The following is an 18,000-nucleotide window of genomic DNA, read 5'->3' on the forward strand; positions in this document are numbered from 1 at the left end:
TCCACGAATCCCCAGCTACTCCATATACCCTGCCCATCATGCCTGTGGCCCTAAAGCTTCAGATTTAACTGTGTCCCCATGCTAGTTGCCTCCTGAGCCCCAACTAGTCCTTTTGGCCACACATTTTTATCTCAGTTATTCCCCCCAGGTCCCCAGGTAAGTCATACATACATACAAGTTCTCCTTGTACCCCAGCTACTCCAAGAGCTCAAGCTACTCCCACAGCTCCACCTGCTCCCACAACTCCAGCTACTTCTAGATCCCAGCTATCCCACATACCTCAGATATTCCCCAAACTCTACTTGTTATTCTCCTGCCCCAGATACTTTGCAAGCTCAGCTACTCTCATGAATCCAGTTCCTCCTCCAAACTCCAAGTAGTTCCCTTCAGTCACTTCCTTGATCTCGGATACTCCCACATCCCAGATACACCTCAAAGCTTAGTTCGTCCAATAGTCCCAGTTATCTCCCAAGCCCCAGGTTCTTCCTCTGCCTCAGTCACTTTCTAGAAACTTCCCCAGGCTGGGCATGGTGGCTCACACCTATAATCTCAACACATTGGGAGGCTGAGGTGGAAGGATCACTTAGAGCCCAGGAGTTCAAGACTGGCCTGGGCAACACAGGGAGACCATATCTCTACTAAGAATAGAAAAATTAATTGGGCGTGGTGGTGTGCGCCTGTAGTCCTAGCTACTTGGGAGGCTGAGGTTGGAGAATCTCTTGGGCCCGGGAGGTGGAGACTGCAGTGAGCTGAGATCATGCCCATTGCACTCAAGCCTGGGTGACAAAGGGAGACTGTGTCCCTCCCCTAAAAAAAGAAAAACAAAACAACAAAACCCCAGAAACTTTGCAGCTATCCTCCAAGCCCCAGCTACTTCCCTGTGCCAGCTATTTCCCCATCCAACTGAACCAATACCTGAATCCTAGTCACTCCCCATCCACAAGCTGTCCACTCGCTTTGCTCAGTGCCAGCCACAGTCTCTGTTTTTGGCCACCCCATCCTAACATGCCCCTGTGTGTCTCCCTGGGGGCAGGGGAGGGGCACCAGAGGGAGCCTCCCCCTTTTTCAGCGGGGAACATTGAGGCCTGGAATCAGGGCCTGGCTGGACGCTCAGACTGGGCACCTGGGCTGAGCTCCTCCTCCCTCCCCGGGGCCCAGCTGGCAGTACCTGCCCCGTCCGTGCTCATGACATTGGCACCATGAGCTATCATCACCTCCAGACAGCTGGCCGCACCCCGCATGGCTGCCAGGTGGAACCTGGAAGTGAGAGACAAGGGCTCAGCCAGCAGGTTGCACCCCTCAGCCATCTCTCTCCCGGGTCACGGGCACTCACGCGGACTTGCCCTCGGGGTCTAGCTTCGTGGGCACCAGTCCCTTGCGGGCGATGAGGGTGGCCACCCGAGGTGCATCGTTGTTTTCCACAGCTTGTAGCAGCCTCTCGTCACTCTTGCCCCAGTCTTGACTCTGCAGGGCACACCCACAGGTGCGTGGGGCAGGGTTGGCCCCTGACCCCTCCCCGCGCCCCCTGACAGGGCCTCCGGGCTCTCACCGCCTGCCCCTGGGCACTTGCCTGGCGCCTGCCTCTGGCTGCCGGCTTCGGGATGGGGCAGGGGCCGCAGGGCGGGCAGGAGCCAAGGTCAGTGGGGCTGAGCCGCAGCTGCAGGGGGAGGTGGTCCTGGGCGAGGGGGTCCTCAGACAGTGTTCCCCAAGCCTGTGACCCCCAGCATCTGCCCCCAGGCCCATCACCCTAGTTGTCCAACAAAAGCCCACCACCAGCATCATCCCCTGAGCAGCCCCCTGGCAGGGACAAAAGGTTGTTCCCTGGACCAGGCGCGGGGGCTCACGCCTGTCATCCCAGCACTTGGGGAGGCCAAGGTGGGAGGATCGCTTGAGCCCAGGAGTTTGAGACCAACTTGGGCAACACAGTAGGACCCCGTCTCTACAAAAAATAAAAAAAGTCAGCAGGGCGTGGTGGCTCATCCCTGTAGCTGCTTGGGAGGCTGAGGTGGGAGGATCATTTGAGCCCAGGAATTTTGAGACCAGCCTGGGCAACACAGCAAGACCCCTTGTGTGTACAACAAAAAAAGTTGTCCCACAACTCATCCGTTAGTGAAAACCACCCCTGCAACATCGCCCCCAGCAAATGGATCCATCAGTCTTTTCCAAACTACCCTCCAAAGTCCCATCTGAACCCCTAAAAGGCCCCCTAAACGTCTCTCAGGATCATCCTCTGCACTGTTTATCCACAACTGCCCTGAAATGCCACCACTGTCCCCTAAACATCCCGAGGCTTCTCCTCCCATAACTATAGCCTGAAATGCATTACAAAATGTCTCCCCGAAATTCCTGAAGTGTTCTGTAAAACCATCCTTCCCAATGAGCCCGTCATGTCCCAAAAATATCCTCCAAAAACATCCCTCAACTGTTCTTCAAAACTGTTCTCCAAACCATTACCTCTTCGCAAAATCGCCTCTCTCAAAATAGCCTCCAAGTTGTCCCCTCAGTGACCCCATCTGTCTCCAAAATGTTTTCCCAAAACTGCACCCCCCAATGCCCTCTAAATGCTCCTAAATGTCCCCATTTGTTTCCAAGTGTCTTCCAAAACGTGTCCACATGTCTCCCCAAATGTCTCTTCCATCCCCCCAAAAGCTGCCCCAACCTCTGTCCCCTCCCCCGCCCATCTTTCCCGGGTCTGGAATGAGGGGGTGGTCCAGGTCAGCCGGGGACGGGGAAGAGAGGGAAGAGGAAGTACCCGCGCCCCGCCCGCTCCCGCGCCCCCTCCCCAGGCCCTACCGCGAAGGAGGCGGCTGCGCACAGACACAGCTGCTTCATGGCGTCCGGGGCGCGGGGCGCGGGGGGCGCACGGGGTTCCAGGATGAGGCGGCGGCCGGAGGGGCTGGAGGGACCGCGGGGAGCGGCCGGAAGGCGGGGCTGGGCGCTGCCGGAGCTCCCCGCCCCGCCCGCCCGGTCCCGCCCTCCCTGGTGCCGCCCCCTCCCCCTCGCCCCCCTCGCCAGCCCCCTCCCCCACGGGATGGAATGGGAAGACCCAGGAAGGGGGCTGGGCGATGAGGGAGGGCACCGCCCGGCCTCCTGACCTGTCACCTAAGAAGTTTCCTTTCCATTCCTTCCATCTCCACATCCATCCACCTCCACCATTCAAACCTCCACCACTTTCCTTCCACCATTCATTCCATTCCATTCCTTCCATTATTCATTCCATTCCACCCATTCATTCCATTCCACTGCCATTCATTCATTATTCCATTCCATTCCATTCCTTTGTCCATTCCTTCCATTTATTTATTTCCTTTCATTCATTCCACACTTTTATTCATTCATTCCATATTCATTCATTCCATTCCACTTATTCATTCGTTCATTCATCCATTTGTTTATTACGCTCCACCCTTTCATTCCATTCCATTCATTTACTCATTCCATTCATTCCAAACTCCATTCCATTCCATTCCATTGTTCCATTCCATTCCATTCCATTCCACTCGATCCATTCCATTCCTTCCACCATTCCACCCTTTCATTCATTCCATCCATTTCCATTCCATTCATTCCTTGTATCCATTCCATTCCATTCCATTCCATTCCTTCCATTCCACCATTCCATTCCACTCCATTCCATTCATTCCACTCATTTATTCCATTCATTCCAGCTCCATTCCATCCATTCCATTCCACCATTCTATTCCATTCCATTCCACCATTACATTCATTCCATTCCATTCCATTCCATTCCATTCCATTCATTATCCTTCCTTCCATTCATTCCATTCCATTCCTTCCACCATTCCATTCCATTCCATCCCTTCCATTTATTTCATTCATTCATTCATTCATTCGCCAATGGGGATCTGCAGTCCTACACACCTGTATTTGAATCCAGCACCCCGCCCCTGCCCCAGCCTTTCCTGCCTATATGACTGGGCCAACAGACTTACCAGTTTTGGACTTCACCTTCCTCCTCTCTAAAATGGGTTTCATAATAAATAGTTCCTACCGCGGAGGGTTACTGGGAGGATGCTGAAGTACTACCTGCGCAGCACTCAGTCGACCAGTGCCTGGCATACAGTAAGCGCACAATAAAACTGTGACACAGAAAGAGCTAGCTGGCCCTGGCGCAGCTCTGACATTCTCTAGCCATTTCTGGTCCATTTCCGCCACTCCTGGGACCGCAGCTCCTCCAGCAGAGGAGGAGCCTTGGGTTCCTCTTGGTCACTGCCGCGTACCCAGTGCCTGGCCCACGGCAGGTGCTCCGCAAATATGCATCAGATGAACACTTGGGGGAGATGCTCCTTCGTGCAATAAGTATTTATTGAGCACCTACTGGATGCCACGCAGCATTCGCAGGCCTGGAGACTCTGGGAGCACAGCCAAGACCCTTGCAGGCAGCTGGCATTTTAGAAGGAGCCCTGGAGGTCAGGAGCGGTGGCTCATGCCTCTAATCCCAGCACTTTGGGAGGCCGAGGCGGGCGGATCACCTGAGGTCAGGAGTTCGAGATCAGCTTGACCAACATAGTGAAACCTTGTCTCTACTAAAAATGCAAAAATGAACTGGGTGTGGTGGCGGGCGCCTATAATCCCAGCTACTCAAGAAGTGAGGCAGGAGAATTGCTTGAACCCGGGAGGCAGAGGTTGCAGTAAGCCGAGATGGCGTCACTGCACTCCAGCCTGAGTGACAGAGCGAGACTCCATTGCAAAACAAACAAATAATAACAAAAACAAACAACAACAAAAAAAAAACCGAGGACTTCCAGAGCCAGAATTTAAGAAGAACGACCCAGCAGACAGGCGACAGGGGCTTGAATTCAGTTTGGTTATGTCATCCTTGCTGTGTGACCTTGAGCTAATCGCTTTCCCTCTCTGAAATTCTCCCTCTCAATTTCTTAACTGTTAAATTAGATAGATAATGGGACAGGCACCAAGGAGGCACTGTGGGCATTTGAGGCTGGATCTTTCTCTAGGGTGGGGCTGTCCTGGGCACTGCAGGGTGGTGAGTAGCATCCTTGGCCTCCACCCACTCCACATCCGGAGCACCTCCAAGTTGTGACAACCACAGATGTCCCAACATTGGCAAGTGTCCCTCCATTGACACACTGACCACTGGCTTAGGGCTGGGTGAGCATTGACCATTCATTCACATGTTGCTGTGGCCTGTGATTATTCTTAGACATTATTTATTTATTTATTTATTGAAAAGGAGTCTTGCTCTGTCGTCTGGGTTGGAGTACAGTAGCATCATCTCAGCTCACTGCAACCTCTGCCTCCCAGGTTCAAGCAATTCTCCTGCCTCAGCCTCCCGAGTAGCTGGGATTACAGGCATGCGCCACCACGCCTAGCGAAATTTTTTTTTTTTTTTTGAGATGGAGTCTCGCTCTGTTGCCCAGGCTGGAGCGCAGTGGCACAATCTCAGCTCACTGCAAGCTCCACCTCCCGGGTTCATGCCATTCTCCTGCCTCAGCCACCCGAGTAGCTGGGACTACAGGCGCCCACTGCCACACCCAGCTAGTTTTTTGTATTTTTTAGTAGAGACGGGGTTTCACCGTGTTAGCCAGGATGGTATCGATCTCCTGACCTCGTGATCCGCCCGTCTTGGCCTCCCAAAGTGCTGGGATTACAGGCTCGAGCCACCGCGCCCGGCCATGAATCTTTGTATTTTTAGTAGAGACGGGGTTTCGTCATGTGGGCCAGGCTGTCTTGAACTCTGACCTCGTGATCGGCCTGCCTTGGCCTCCCAAAGTGTTGGAATTACAGGCATGAGCCACCGCGCCCAGCCCTCTTAGACACCTTTGGACAAGAGGAGGGAGGAGTGGGAACCAAGGCAGTAAAATGGAAAGTGACAGGCATTTGGGAAGGAGGGTGTCCTTGGAACTCCTCTCTCTTTTCACCCTTGGGGGTGGGAAGGTCCTCTGAGCTTCTCCAGAGAAGAGACTGAAATGGATCCACTGTGACTCATGGATTCGGTTTCCAATTGTCTCCTGCACTTGCCCTCCTGGATGCCACAAGATCAGAGCAAATGGCCAGGCCCGATGCGCTCCGCCTGTCATCCCAAGCGCTTTGGGAGGCAGGCCAGGCAGATCACCTGAGAGGTGGGAGTTCAGAACAGTCTGGCCAGCATGCTTAAACCCCATCTCTACTAAAAGCTCCTAACTAGCCAGGCGTGGTGGTGCATGCCTGCAATCCCAACTACTTGGGAGACTAAGGCAGTCCTTGAGCCTGGGAGTGGAGGTTACAGTGTGAGCGAATGCAGCCATTGCACTCCAGCCACCAGGTGGCTAGAAGATGAACCTCCATTCGAGAAAAAAGGCTGGAGTCTGGCGGCTCAGGCTGAATCAGCCACTGCACTCCAGCCTGGGAGACGGAGAGAGACTCCATCTCAAAAAAAAAAAAAAATCAGAGCAAATGCCCCTCGGGCCCACTGAGGTATACCATGGATAATGCCATCCCTCCAGGATTCATCCAAGCCCTGGCATCACCCTGATGCCTCTCTCTTGCCCCATATTCGGTCCACCAGCCAAGCCCACTGGCTGCACACTGGGTCCTGTTCTGCCCCTTTTCACCCCTTCCACGGCCACCACCGTAGTCTAGCCCCATCACTGCAGGTTCTGCCTCTGGGATGCATCCTTCCTGGTCTCCAGCCTCTGACCTTGTCGCCTTGTCCCTTCTCCCCCAGCAGCCAGAGGCGGCTTCCTAAACCCTGCATCAGACCTCATCTCTCTCTCCTGCACAGCAGCCTCCAGAGACCTCACTCAGCTTAAAATGCAAACTGCCCAGATCCTGCCCACTGCCTGTTTCCGCAGAGAATGGTATTTACACGTGTGAGTCGTTGGGGGGCGGGGGAAAGCAAAATAAGAATCATCCTTCCTGACGCGTGAAAAATGATATGAAATTCACATTTCTGGCTAGGCGCAGTGGCTCATGCCTACAATCCCAGCACTTTGGGAGGGCAAGGTGGGCTGATGGCCTGAGGTCAGGAGTTTGAGACCAGCCTGGTCAACATGGTGAAACCCCGTCTCTACTAACAATACAAAAATTAGCCAGGCATGGTGATGCACGCCTGTAATCCCAGCTACTCGTGAGGCTGAGGCAGGAGAATCGCTTGAACGTGGGAGGCTGAGGTTGCGGTAACCCGAGAGCACTCTAGCCTGGGCGACAGAGCCAGACTCCACCTCAAAACAAAACAAAACAAAAAAACTCACATTTCAGTGTCCATAAATAAAGTTGTATTGGGGCCAAGCCCTGCCCATTCATTTATAGATGGCTGGATGCCACACGCAGGGTATGAAAAAAAAAGTGCAGATAATCAAAGGCTATTCTCAGGCTGCAATGGCAGAGCTGAGGCTGATCTACACCACGAACCAAAAATAGTTACCCTCTGGCCTTTTAAGAAAAAATTTGCCAACCCTTCTCTGAGCAGCCCCTCTTTGCCAGTCCCTGACCTCATGGAATTTCCCCTCCCTCCTTCCCTCTCTTCCTTTCTTTTTTGAGGGAGTCTCACTCTGTCGCCAGGCTGGAGTGCAGTGGCACGATCTCGGCTCACTGCAAACTCCACCTCCCGGCTTTAAGCGATTCTCGTGCCTCAGCCTCCCGAGTAGCTGGGATTACAGGCACCCGCCACCGTGCCTGGCTAATTTTTGTATTTTTAGTAGAGACGGGGTTTCACCATGTTGACCAGGCTGGTCTTGAACTCCTGACCTCAGGGGATCCGCCCGCCTCAGCCTCCCAAAGTGATGGGATTACAGGCATGTGCCACCGCGCCTGCCATCATCTCTGTTTACATTTCCCTTGGTGCAACCCATGCTGCCATAGCAGCCTCCTTCCTGTCCTTCAAACGGCTGGGTCCCACCTCTGAGCCTCGGTGTCTGCAGCTCCTTCTGCCTGGAGCACCTGCCCCACCACGCACATGGCTGCTTAATTTACTGCTGTCCACACCTGGAGATGCCTCTTCCAAGAGCCCTTCTCTGACAGCCCTGTCTTAGACTGTATTTTTCCTTTATTGCTTTTTTTTTTTTTTCTGATGGAGTCTCACTGTATTGCCCAGGCTGGAGTACAGTGGAGGGATCTTGGCTCACTGCAACCCCTGCTTCCCAGATTCAAGTGATTCTTCTGCCTCAGACTCCCGAGTAGCTGGGATTACAGGTGCCCGCCACCACGCCCGGCTAACTTTTGTATTTTTTAGTAGATACAGGGTTTTGCCATGTTGGCCAGGCTGGTCTCAAACTCCTGACTTTAAGTGATCCACCCACCTCGGCCTCCCAAAGTGCTGGGATTACAGGTGGGAACTACCACGCCGGGCCTTTTATCACCACCTACATATCTTTTTAAAAATATTGTGTTTACTCTTATATTTATTTATTTATTTATTTTGGCACAAGGTCTTGCTCTGTCACCCAGGCTGGAGTGCAGTGGTGCAATCACAGTTCACTGTAGCCTCAACCTCCTGGGCTCAAGTGGTCCTCCCACCTCAGCCTCCTGAGTAACTGGAGACCAGAGGCACACACCACCATACCCAACTAATTTTTGAATTTTTTTGAAGAGACGGGGTCTTGCTATGTTGCCTAGGCTGGTCTCGAACTCCTGGGCTCAGGTGATCCTCCCACCTTGACCTCCTAAAGTGCTGGGATTACAGGCGTAAGCCACCGTGCCCAGCTTGTTTCCTCCTGATCTCTTCCTTAGAATGTCACCTCCTTAGGGACAGCGATTATTGTCTATCTTAGTCACTGCTGTATTCCATGCAGGACCAACTACAGGTTTCGTAGGCCTCAGTGAAAAAATGAAAATACGAGGCCTGGCCAGGCGTGGTGGCTCATGTCTGTAATCCCAGCACTTTGGAAGGCTAAGGCAGGAGGATCGCTTGAGGCCATGAGTTCAAGACCAGCTTGGGCAACGTGGCGAGACCTCATCTCTGAAAAAAAAAAATGCATACTTAAGTAAAAAATAAAAATATGAAAAGAAAAAAGACAGACAGAGAGAGAGGACTTTCCACGAAGCATTGATGTATGGCATCTGTGAATCTCTAGAAACCCCAATCTTGCCACTTGGGAGATTTTCCTGAAACCTAAAACAAAGGCAGGAGGTCAGTGAGGTCCCAGATGGACAGCTCCAGGTAACTCCCATTTTATGGATAGAAATACTGAGGCCCACGGACAGCCTAAGGGGCATCAGAGTAAGCAATGCCAACTGTTGGGACCCTGAAGAAAGAGACGGTGTTGGCCAGGCACAGTGGCTCTCGCCTGTAATCCCAGCACTTTGGGAGGCCGAGGCGGGTGGATCACTGGAGGTCAGAAGTTTGAGACCAGCCTGGCCAACATGGTGAAGCCCCATCTCTACTAAAAATATAAAAACAACAACAAAAAAATTAGCCGGACATGGTGGTGGGCGCCTGTAATCTCAGCTTCTTGGGAGGCTGAGGCAGGAGAATCCCTTGAACCCAGGAGGCAGAGGTTGCAGTGAGCCGAGATCACGCCATTGCACTCCAGCCTGGGCAACAGAGCAAGACTCTGCCTAATAAATAAATAAATAAATAAATAAATAGGCTGGGGGTGGTGGCTCACGCCTGTAATCCCAGTAACTTTGGGAGGCCAAGGTAGACAGATTATATGAGGTCAGAAATTCAAGACCAACCTGGCCAACATGGTGAAACCCAGTCTCTACTAAAAATACAAAAATTAGCCAGGTGTGGTGGCGCGCCTGTAATCCCAGCTACTCAAGAGGCTGAGAGAGACGAATCTCTTAAACCCGGGAGGTGGAGCTTACAGTGAGACAAGATTGTGCCACTGCACTCCAGCCTAGGCGACAGAACGAGACTCCGTCTCAAAAAAAAATAATAAATAAACAAAAATAAAACAAATTAAATTAAAGTAAATATATAAATAAGAAAAAGCCGGTGTTAGAGACCAGGAAAGGCACGCAGAAAGGCCACCAGGCAGGGATAAGGAGAGGAGGAGAGGGGTAGCAGTGGCTAGAAGACACGGAACACAAGGTCCCAGGGACAGGAGGTGGCCAGGTCCCTGCAGTCACGGGTGTTTGCTTTCTTCCCTCGGGGCTGCTGAACAAAAGCTGAACTTGACTCTGGCTGCCTGCTGCGAAACTGGAGAAGGGCAGGTGGAGGGACGGATGGCGAGGTGCCCCGGGAGGGGAGGATGGAGGCCATGCAGCTCCCCACCAACAGCCAGGCCTCCCATCTGCTGCAACAGCTCCCGCAGGCTGTGGGCCGACCTCAGGCCCCTCCAGCTCCAGACACCCTCAGAGGCCCTCACACCCATCTGAGGTTTTAACACCTATCCTGTCCCCGTCCAATTTTGACTTTGTCCCGACCCCTCCCATTGCAAACATATCAAAACACACCCACGTCCCGAATGAGGCATCTCTTTTTTAGCCGCCCACGCTTCTTGAAGGATTTGATTTAAATATTAAATATAACCGTGCTTTGGAAACGAAGCAATCATACGGCTTGGTTTAACAGTGGCTACTACTTCTGGGGAATGCTTGGGGGAAAAAAGCATTCAGGAGTTGACCCCTGAACGATATGGGTTTGAACGCCCAGGTCCACTTACATGTGGATTTTTTGTTTGCTTTTTGAGATGGAGTCACGCTCTGTCGCCCAGGCTGGGCAATCGTGCAGTGGCGCGATCTCGGCTCACAGCAACTTCTGCCTCCTGGATTCAAGCGATTCTCCTGCCTCAGCCTCCTGAGTAGCTGGGATTACAGGTGCCCACCACTGCGCCCGACTAATTTTTGCATTTTTAGTAGAGAGGGGGTTTCACCATGTTGGCCAGGCTGGTCTCGAACTCCTGACCTCAGATGATCTGCCTGCCTCTGCCTCTCAAAGTGCTGGGACTACAGGTGTGAGCCACCATGCAGAGCCAGAATTTTTTTTTTTTTTTTTTAGATGGAGTCTCGCTCCGCTGCCCAGGCTGGAGTGCAGTGGTGCCATCTCAGCTCATTGCAACCTCTGCCTCCCGGGTTCAAGCGATTCTCCTGCCTCAGCCTCCCGAGTAGCTGGGATTACAGGCACGCGCCACCACGCCCAGCTAATGTTTGCATTTTTAGTAGAGATTGGGTTTCGCCGTGTCGGCCAGGCTGGTCTCAAACTCCTGACCTCAGGTGATCCATCCGCCTGGGCCTCCCAAAGTGCTGGGATTACAGGAATGAGCCCCAGCGCCTGGCCTCTTCATGGATTTTTGACTGTGCAGGTGGTGGGCTGTAATTGTTCAAAGGGCAACTATAATCGATAAATTGATTCCAAATGGGAAGAAAAATTTTAGGATCACTCCACAGTGAATGAAACTCACCCAATGCCACATTTTGTAGGCAGTTAATGAGCCATTTTCCACCTCTTTCTCTCCCGCTGTCTGTCTCCACCTGTTCTCTTTTCAGTCAATGCACCCCCCTCCCACCTCCAGGCCAATCATGTTCATAGTAATGCAGCCCTAGGGGAAGGCTTGTGTCTCACTTACTAGCTGTGTGACCTTGAGCAGGTGTCTTAACCTCTCTGGGCTTCCCGCCCTCATCTATAAAATGAAGATAATAAAAGCTCCTGCCTCATTACATGCTGGTGAGGATTAAATGAGCTGACACCTGCAAAGCACATCTTATGTTCTCTATCGTGCTGAAAAATCAACAAAAATGAAAATAAAATAAATAAGCCAGGCACAGTATCGCACTTCTGTGGTCCCAGCTACTTGAGAGGCTCAGGCAGGAGGATCTCTTGAGCCCAGGAGTTTGAGACCAGTCTGGACAACACAGTGAGACCCCATCTCTTAAAAAAAAAAAACAAAACTTAGGGCCAGGCATGTCTGTAATGGCTCATGCCTGTAATGGCAACCTTTTGGGAGGCCGAGGTGGGCGGATCACTTGAGGTCACGAGTTTGAGACCAGTCTCGCCAATATGGTGAAACCCCATCTCTACTAAAAAAACAAAAAAATTACTGGGCGTGGTAGTGGGCTGTAGTCCTACCTACTCGGGAGGCTGTAGCATAAGAAAAGAATCACTTGAACCCAGGAGACGGAGGTTGCAGTGAGCCAAGATCACAACACTGCACTCCAGCCTGAGCAACAGAGTGAGACTCCTTCAAAAAAAAAAAAAAGAAGAAGAAAGAAAAACTTAAAAGAAATAAAAGAAATAAAAGTGTATTCAATGATATTAAATTAAAATGTTTTAAATAAAATTAAAATGAATAATGAAAAGAAAGGGAACATGATAATTAATAAATAGTTTAAAAATAAAATGGGCTGGGTGCAGTGGCTCACGCCTGTAATTCCAGCACTTTGAGAGGACAAGGTGGGCGGATCACCTGAGGTCGGGAGTTTGAGACCAGCCTGACCAACATAGTGAAACCCTGTCTCTACTAAAAATACAAAAAAATTAGCCAGCCATGGTGGCGGGCGCCTGTAGTCTCAGCTATTTGGGAGGCTGAGGCAGGAGAATTGCTTGAACCCGGGAGGCGGAGGTTGCAGTGAGCAGAGATCATGCCACTGCACTCCAGCCTCAGCAACAGAGTGAGACTCTGTCTCAAAAATAAATAAAATGAACCCAAACAACTGAAGGAAGCCACAGAGGGGTCATGACACGCCCAGAGTTACCCAGGACACCAGGGACAGAGGAATAATCTGAACTCAGAGCCACCTGATTCTATCCCAGGCTTGGCTGGGTGCAGTGGCTCACGCCTGTAATCCCACCACTTTGGGTAGGAGGTAGGAGGATCGCTTGAGGCCAGGAGTTTAAGACTAGCCTGGGCAACACATCTCTATAAAAAATAAAAATTAGCCCAGTGTGGTGGTGCACGCCTGTAGTCTCTGCACTTTGGGAGGCTGAGGCAGGAGGATCGTTTGAGCCCAGGAGTTGGAGGCTGCAGTCAGCTGAGATAGCACCATTGCACTCCAGCCTGCGTGACAGAAAGAGACTCTGTCTCAAAAAAAAAAAAAAAATTGGACCAGGCGTGGTGGCTTATGCCTGTAATCCCAGCACTTTGGGAGACCAAGGCAGGTGGATGACCTGAGGTCAGGAGTTCCAGACCGGCCTGGCCAACATGGTGAAATCCTGCCTCTACTAAAATTACAAAATTAGCTGGGCATGGTGGTGCATGCCTGCAATCCCAGCTACTCAGGAGGCTGAGGCAAGAGAATCGCTTGAACCTGGGAAGTGGAGTTTGCAGTGAGCCAAGATTGAGCCACTGCACTCCATCCAGCCTGGGCGACAAGAGGGAAACTCCGTCTCAAAAATAAAATAAAATAGGCCGGGCGTGGTGGCTCAAGCCTGTAATCCCAGCACTTTGGGAGGCCGAGACGGGCGGATCACGAGGTCAGGAGATCGAGACCATCCTGGCTAACACAGTGAAACCCCCTCTCTACTAAAAAATACAAAAAACTAGCCGGGCGAGGTGGCGGGCACCTGTAGTCGGGAGGCTGAGGCAGGAGAATGGCGTAAACCCGGGAGGCGGAGCTTGCAGTGAGCTGAGATCCGGCCACTGCACTCCAGCCTGGGCGACAGAGCGAGACTCAGTCTCAAAAAATAATAATAATAATAAAATAAAATAAAATAATATAAAATAAAAAATGAAATATAGGTTTGTTCCACAGGCCTCTCTTTTTGACTTTTCAAAAATGGCTTTCAAAGATCCTGAGCTCCCACTCACATGCACTCTCCGCTCTTGCCAAGAGAATCTGCCTGTCATGCCCGTGAATCAAGCAGACCTGGTCCAGCCTCCGAATCTGTCCCCACATGGGTCCGTGCTCCGCTCCTCACATGCCTGCCTTCACTTCTCTAAATCCTCCCTATTCCAGGCTCTGCTCTGGTGCTGACTCCTCCAGGCAGACTCCCTGATTTCTCCAGGCCACACCGGTTGGGGAGGTTGTATCCCATGATGGGAAAACTAAAGGGTCCAAGTCAAGTTTGCCCACCCAGGCCAGGCACAAAGAGGTGCTCAGGAAGGCTGCCTGCCTGTCCCTGGAGGGGAGCCCTCCCTGTCATCCTCTCCATCGGTGCCCTGAACTGGCCGCCACAGGGACTTGGGGGGCTGAGAGGGAGTGGGGATGACAGAGGAAGAAGCATGTCTTTCTAGGAGTTCATAGCTAAAGAGACGGATGCAAGAGAAGACAGCTGGATCTACCTCACGGCCTTTGAACTGGCTGTTCCAGCCACTTGGAATGCAATTCCTGCAAACTCCCTCCCCCACTCCCCTTCCCCTTCTTTTTTTTTTTTATTTTTTTTTTTATTTTTGAGATTGAGTCTCACTCTGTTGCCCAGGTTGCAGTGCAATGGCACAATCTTGGCTCACTGCAACCTCCACCTCCCGGGCTCAAGCAATTCTCCTGCCTCAGCCTGGGCTCAGAGTAGCTGGGATTATAGGTGGCCGCCACCACACCCAGCTAATATTTGTATTTTTAGTAGAAACAAAGTTTCACCATGTTGGCCAGGCTGGTCTCGAACTCCTGACCTCAAGTGATCTGCCTGCATCGGGTTCTCAAAGTGCTGGGATTACAGTCATGAGTCACCATGCCCAGCTCTCCCCTTCCCTTTCCAATCTTTGCTCCAATATCACCTTCTCTGGGAAGCCTTCGCTGGCCACCCTCTTAAAAACTGCAGCCACCTCCCCTGCCCAGGATGCTTCAATTCCCTTTTCCTGTTTTGTCTGTCTTCGCGACACAAAACACACATTGTCACTTATTTATCTTGCTTCGTGTTCATCTCCCGTACTCAGCGGTCGGCTCCACGAGGGCAAGGATTTTTGCCTACCCTATTCCCTGGCTGATTCCCCGATGCCTGGAGCAGCGCCTGCTATCTAAATATGTGCTGAGTACACACGCTCCAAAGCAAAAGATCAAGGTCCAAGGGAAAGTGGGTCCTTGGAAAAGCAAGGGGTCACTGTGGCCGGGGAGAGCGGAGATTGGATGGGGAGGTAGTACTGGGGCCAAACTGTGATGAGGAGGGTCTGATAGGTGGCAATGCAGGGAGAAGCTATTCCATGGGGAGCAGACTAGGGCCTGGGCAAAGGCCTGGGCTGGAAAGCTTGTACGGGGAGCAGTGGGGAGGTCAGGACGCTAGGGGGCAGCAGAGAGGAAAGGAGAAGAGGTGGGCACTGGAATGAAAGGGAGGGTTTTCAGCCAAGCCCCAGGAGACAGAAGCCTGAAGTTGCGGGGGGCGTGTGTCCGGCATCTAGGGCCTCACACTCACCTCTGTCTTCTTAAATCGCGCCCTGAGAGTCTTCATGGTCGGTGCTCTGCGTTTCTCCTCTTCCCAGGCCACCTGAGGAAGGTCAAGGGTGGGGGTAAGGTGAGGGACACCAGTCCCGGTGGACGGCAGGGTCCCTTGCCTCTCCCTCCTCAAAAGGGCCACTTCCTCCTCCCTGACCAGTCCTGGCCCCCTAGAACAAGACACAGACCTGCTGTCTCTCCTATCTGCTGTGTGTCCTTTGGCAGGTTACTTGCCCTCTCTGTTTTTATTTCCCTCATCTATAAAATGACAGAAACGATCCTTTCTTGAGCAACTCATGGTCAGTTTTCAGTATGGTCCCAACATAGAGCCTGGCCAAACATGAGGAGCTCCATAAATGCATCTCGCTGGTATTTCCTGTGGTCCAAACAGATCAAGCCTTCTCTGGTCTAACTTTTCTCTCTGTGCAGTTATTTCTGCCTAGAATGGTTTCCTTTTTCTTCTCTGAACTCCTACTCATCCTTCAAAACCCAGTTACCAAAATCCCTTGCTCTGATCAGCTTTGCCTCTCGTTCCCAAGCAGAGATCTAACTCCCCAAATTGGGTTCCCGCCTACGCTGGCTGGGTCTCTTCCTTTGCCTCACCCCTGGCTCCATGGGCTGGAAGGGTCTGGGCTGATTCTGTCTTTTGCAACAGTCAGGGGCTCCCTGGGGACTGAAGCCAGGGCTGAGGGCTCTCAGCACAGAGGCCTGTTTGCTAGATAATCAGAGGGAACCTCCATGTGACAGCAATTCACCCATAGTGGGTGGAGGTCTGGGGCGATGGCTGCATGCATGTGTGTGACGTGACCATGGGGCATGTGCACGTCTGTCCACCTGGGCCTGTTCTATGTTCCGCATGTGCAGGCACGGAGGTCAGGCAGGACTATCTCGAGGGGGTGTGTTTTTTGAGGGGTGTGACTGTGAGGCCCTATGTCTGAAAGGGATCTTTGTGATGGAGAATCTGTATTTGCCTCTTACCAGGGAGTAGGGGTTGGGATGGCCTCTATCTGTCCACCTACCTACTTGTGAATTCTCCAAGCCACCCTTCCACGCAGTTACCACCTATGCACTCACCTGGGCATCCATCCTCCCACCTAAGCACTGTACACCCACCCACTGGCCACCACCCACAAACTCACCCACCCAATTTGTGTTCTCATGGTTCTTCATCACCCTTTATTCAGGCTTCATCCACACATCCATCCACCCGCCCAAACACCTACCAACTCCCACCATTCATCCATCCATCCATCCATCCATCCATCCATCACCAATCCACCACCATCCACCACCATCCATCCACTCATCCATCCACTTCACCATCCATCCATCCACCCACCCAACCACCAGTCCATCCATTCATCCACCCATCCATCCATGGATCCATGCAGTGTCGATCCATCCATCCATCCATCCATCCATCCATCCATCCATCCATCCATCCATCTACCATTCATCCATCTGCCGGGCCAGTCCATCCTATTATTTCCATCCATCTGCCACCCATCCGTTTCATTTTCCACCGGTGCCCGTGCTGCCACCTACCCTTTCTTCTTCTACCTCTGACTGGAGGATTCAATCACACCCAAAGCAGGGGGTAATAAGACACCCAACAGAGGAGTTCACAGGCTGCTTGGGAGAAGACAGTCCGTGGGCTTGGGGGAGGGAAAAATGCCTGCTAAATTTAGGGAGCTGCTTGCTGGAAGAGGTGATGGTAAATAAGAAGGGCCTGATGGCCGGGTGGGATGTTGAGCACCCACCTTGGAGGAAGTGAGGCAGGGCACAGGCCGGCAAGTGCGAAGTGCGTGGGTGAAGGAGCGCATGTGTGTGTCAGGGTACCCGGGTAGCTCTGAAGCCTGGCTGGGACCCAGCACAGCTTCTTTCTCCCACACACAAGGGCTCAGGGGCCTAGGGCCCTAAGGGGATCCTCCATCCTGGGCCTCTCCCACCTCCTTCCTCCCCTACCTCCTGCAGCTCCAGTGCCCCGAGCTCCCGGCCACAGTGCCCACTGCCGGCTCCGGTTACCCACTCCCAGCTGGGCCACGAGCAGCTCCAGCCGCTCCACTCTGACACCTGATCGGCTCTGAGCGGGCGGCCGCCCCAGGGGGCCGAGGATGAGCCGAGGGAGGAGACAGGCTGGCAGCGGACTGCCTGTTGGCCAACTGGCTCTGGCGGGAAGACACCCACGATCTTCCCTGTCATCACTGGACTGATTTCAGTTTCTGGAAGGAGCCATGCTCTTCCTCTCTTCTCAGCCTTTGCACTTGCTGTTCCCCTGACCAGGAACATTCTTTCTGTACTTCATGTCACCCCCAACCGGCTCTACCTGGCTCATGCACTCTTTAGATCTTTGCTGCAACATCTCCTCCTCCAGGAAGCCCTCCCGGATGCCCCCAGCCTGGGTCAGGTGCCTCCTGTGAGCTCCCTCATTGCCCTGTGCCCTCTTTGTCACCCATTGCACCCCAACCACACCATGTCACCATTACCTGGTCACATGTTTGTGTCCACCCCCAGCCACCAGGGCATAGACGGTACCACCTTTGTTCAAAGTAGGTACTCAACACATGATTCTTAAATGAGTCCTCCAGGCCACCAGCCCCATTGACCTTGAGCAGGACCCGTCCTGCAGAACGCAGAACCTCCAGTTGGATGATACTCAAATAACCTGGCCGGGCGCAGTGGCTCAGGCCTGTAATCCCAGCACTTTAGGAGGCCGAGGCCGGCGGATCACCTGAGGTCAGGAGTTCGGGACCAGCCTGACTAACATGGTGAAACCCCGTCTCTACCAAAAAA

General features: G+C 52.6%; 1 protein-coding gene across 12 annotated transcripts in view; it reads right to left on the reverse strand.

Moving 5' to 3' along the window:
• The window catches only part of ANKRD24 (ankyrin repeat domain 24), a 41,551-nt gene extending 23,583 nt beyond the window's left edge, over positions 1-17,968 (reverse strand). For 2 of the 12 annotated variants that reach the window (XM_021930546.2, XM_009193184.4), the window contains exons 1-5: positions 17,173-17,667; positions 15,188-15,259; positions 1,571-1,657; positions 1,334-1,464; positions 1,169-1,257 (exon numbers count right to left, since the gene is read on the reverse strand). In XM_021930546.2, the coding sequence (XP_021786238.2) occupies positions 1,169-1,257; positions 1,334-1,464; positions 1,571-1,657; positions 15,188-15,259; positions 17,173-17,496 (703 nt within the window). In that variant the 5' untranslated portion in view covers positions 17,497-17,667. The other 10 variants (XM_017952090.3, XM_009193186.4, XM_009193185.4 and 7 more) reach the window with 10 other exon arrangements.
• Between the last annotated feature and the right edge of the window lie 32 nt (positions 17,969-18,000).

Source organism: Papio anubis, chromosome 20 (genome assembly GCF_008728515.1).
Source record: "Papio anubis isolate 15944 chromosome 20, Panubis1.0, whole genome shotgun sequence".
Classification (NCBI taxonomy): domain Eukaryota; kingdom Metazoa; phylum Chordata; class Mammalia; order Primates; family Cercopithecidae; genus Papio; species Papio anubis.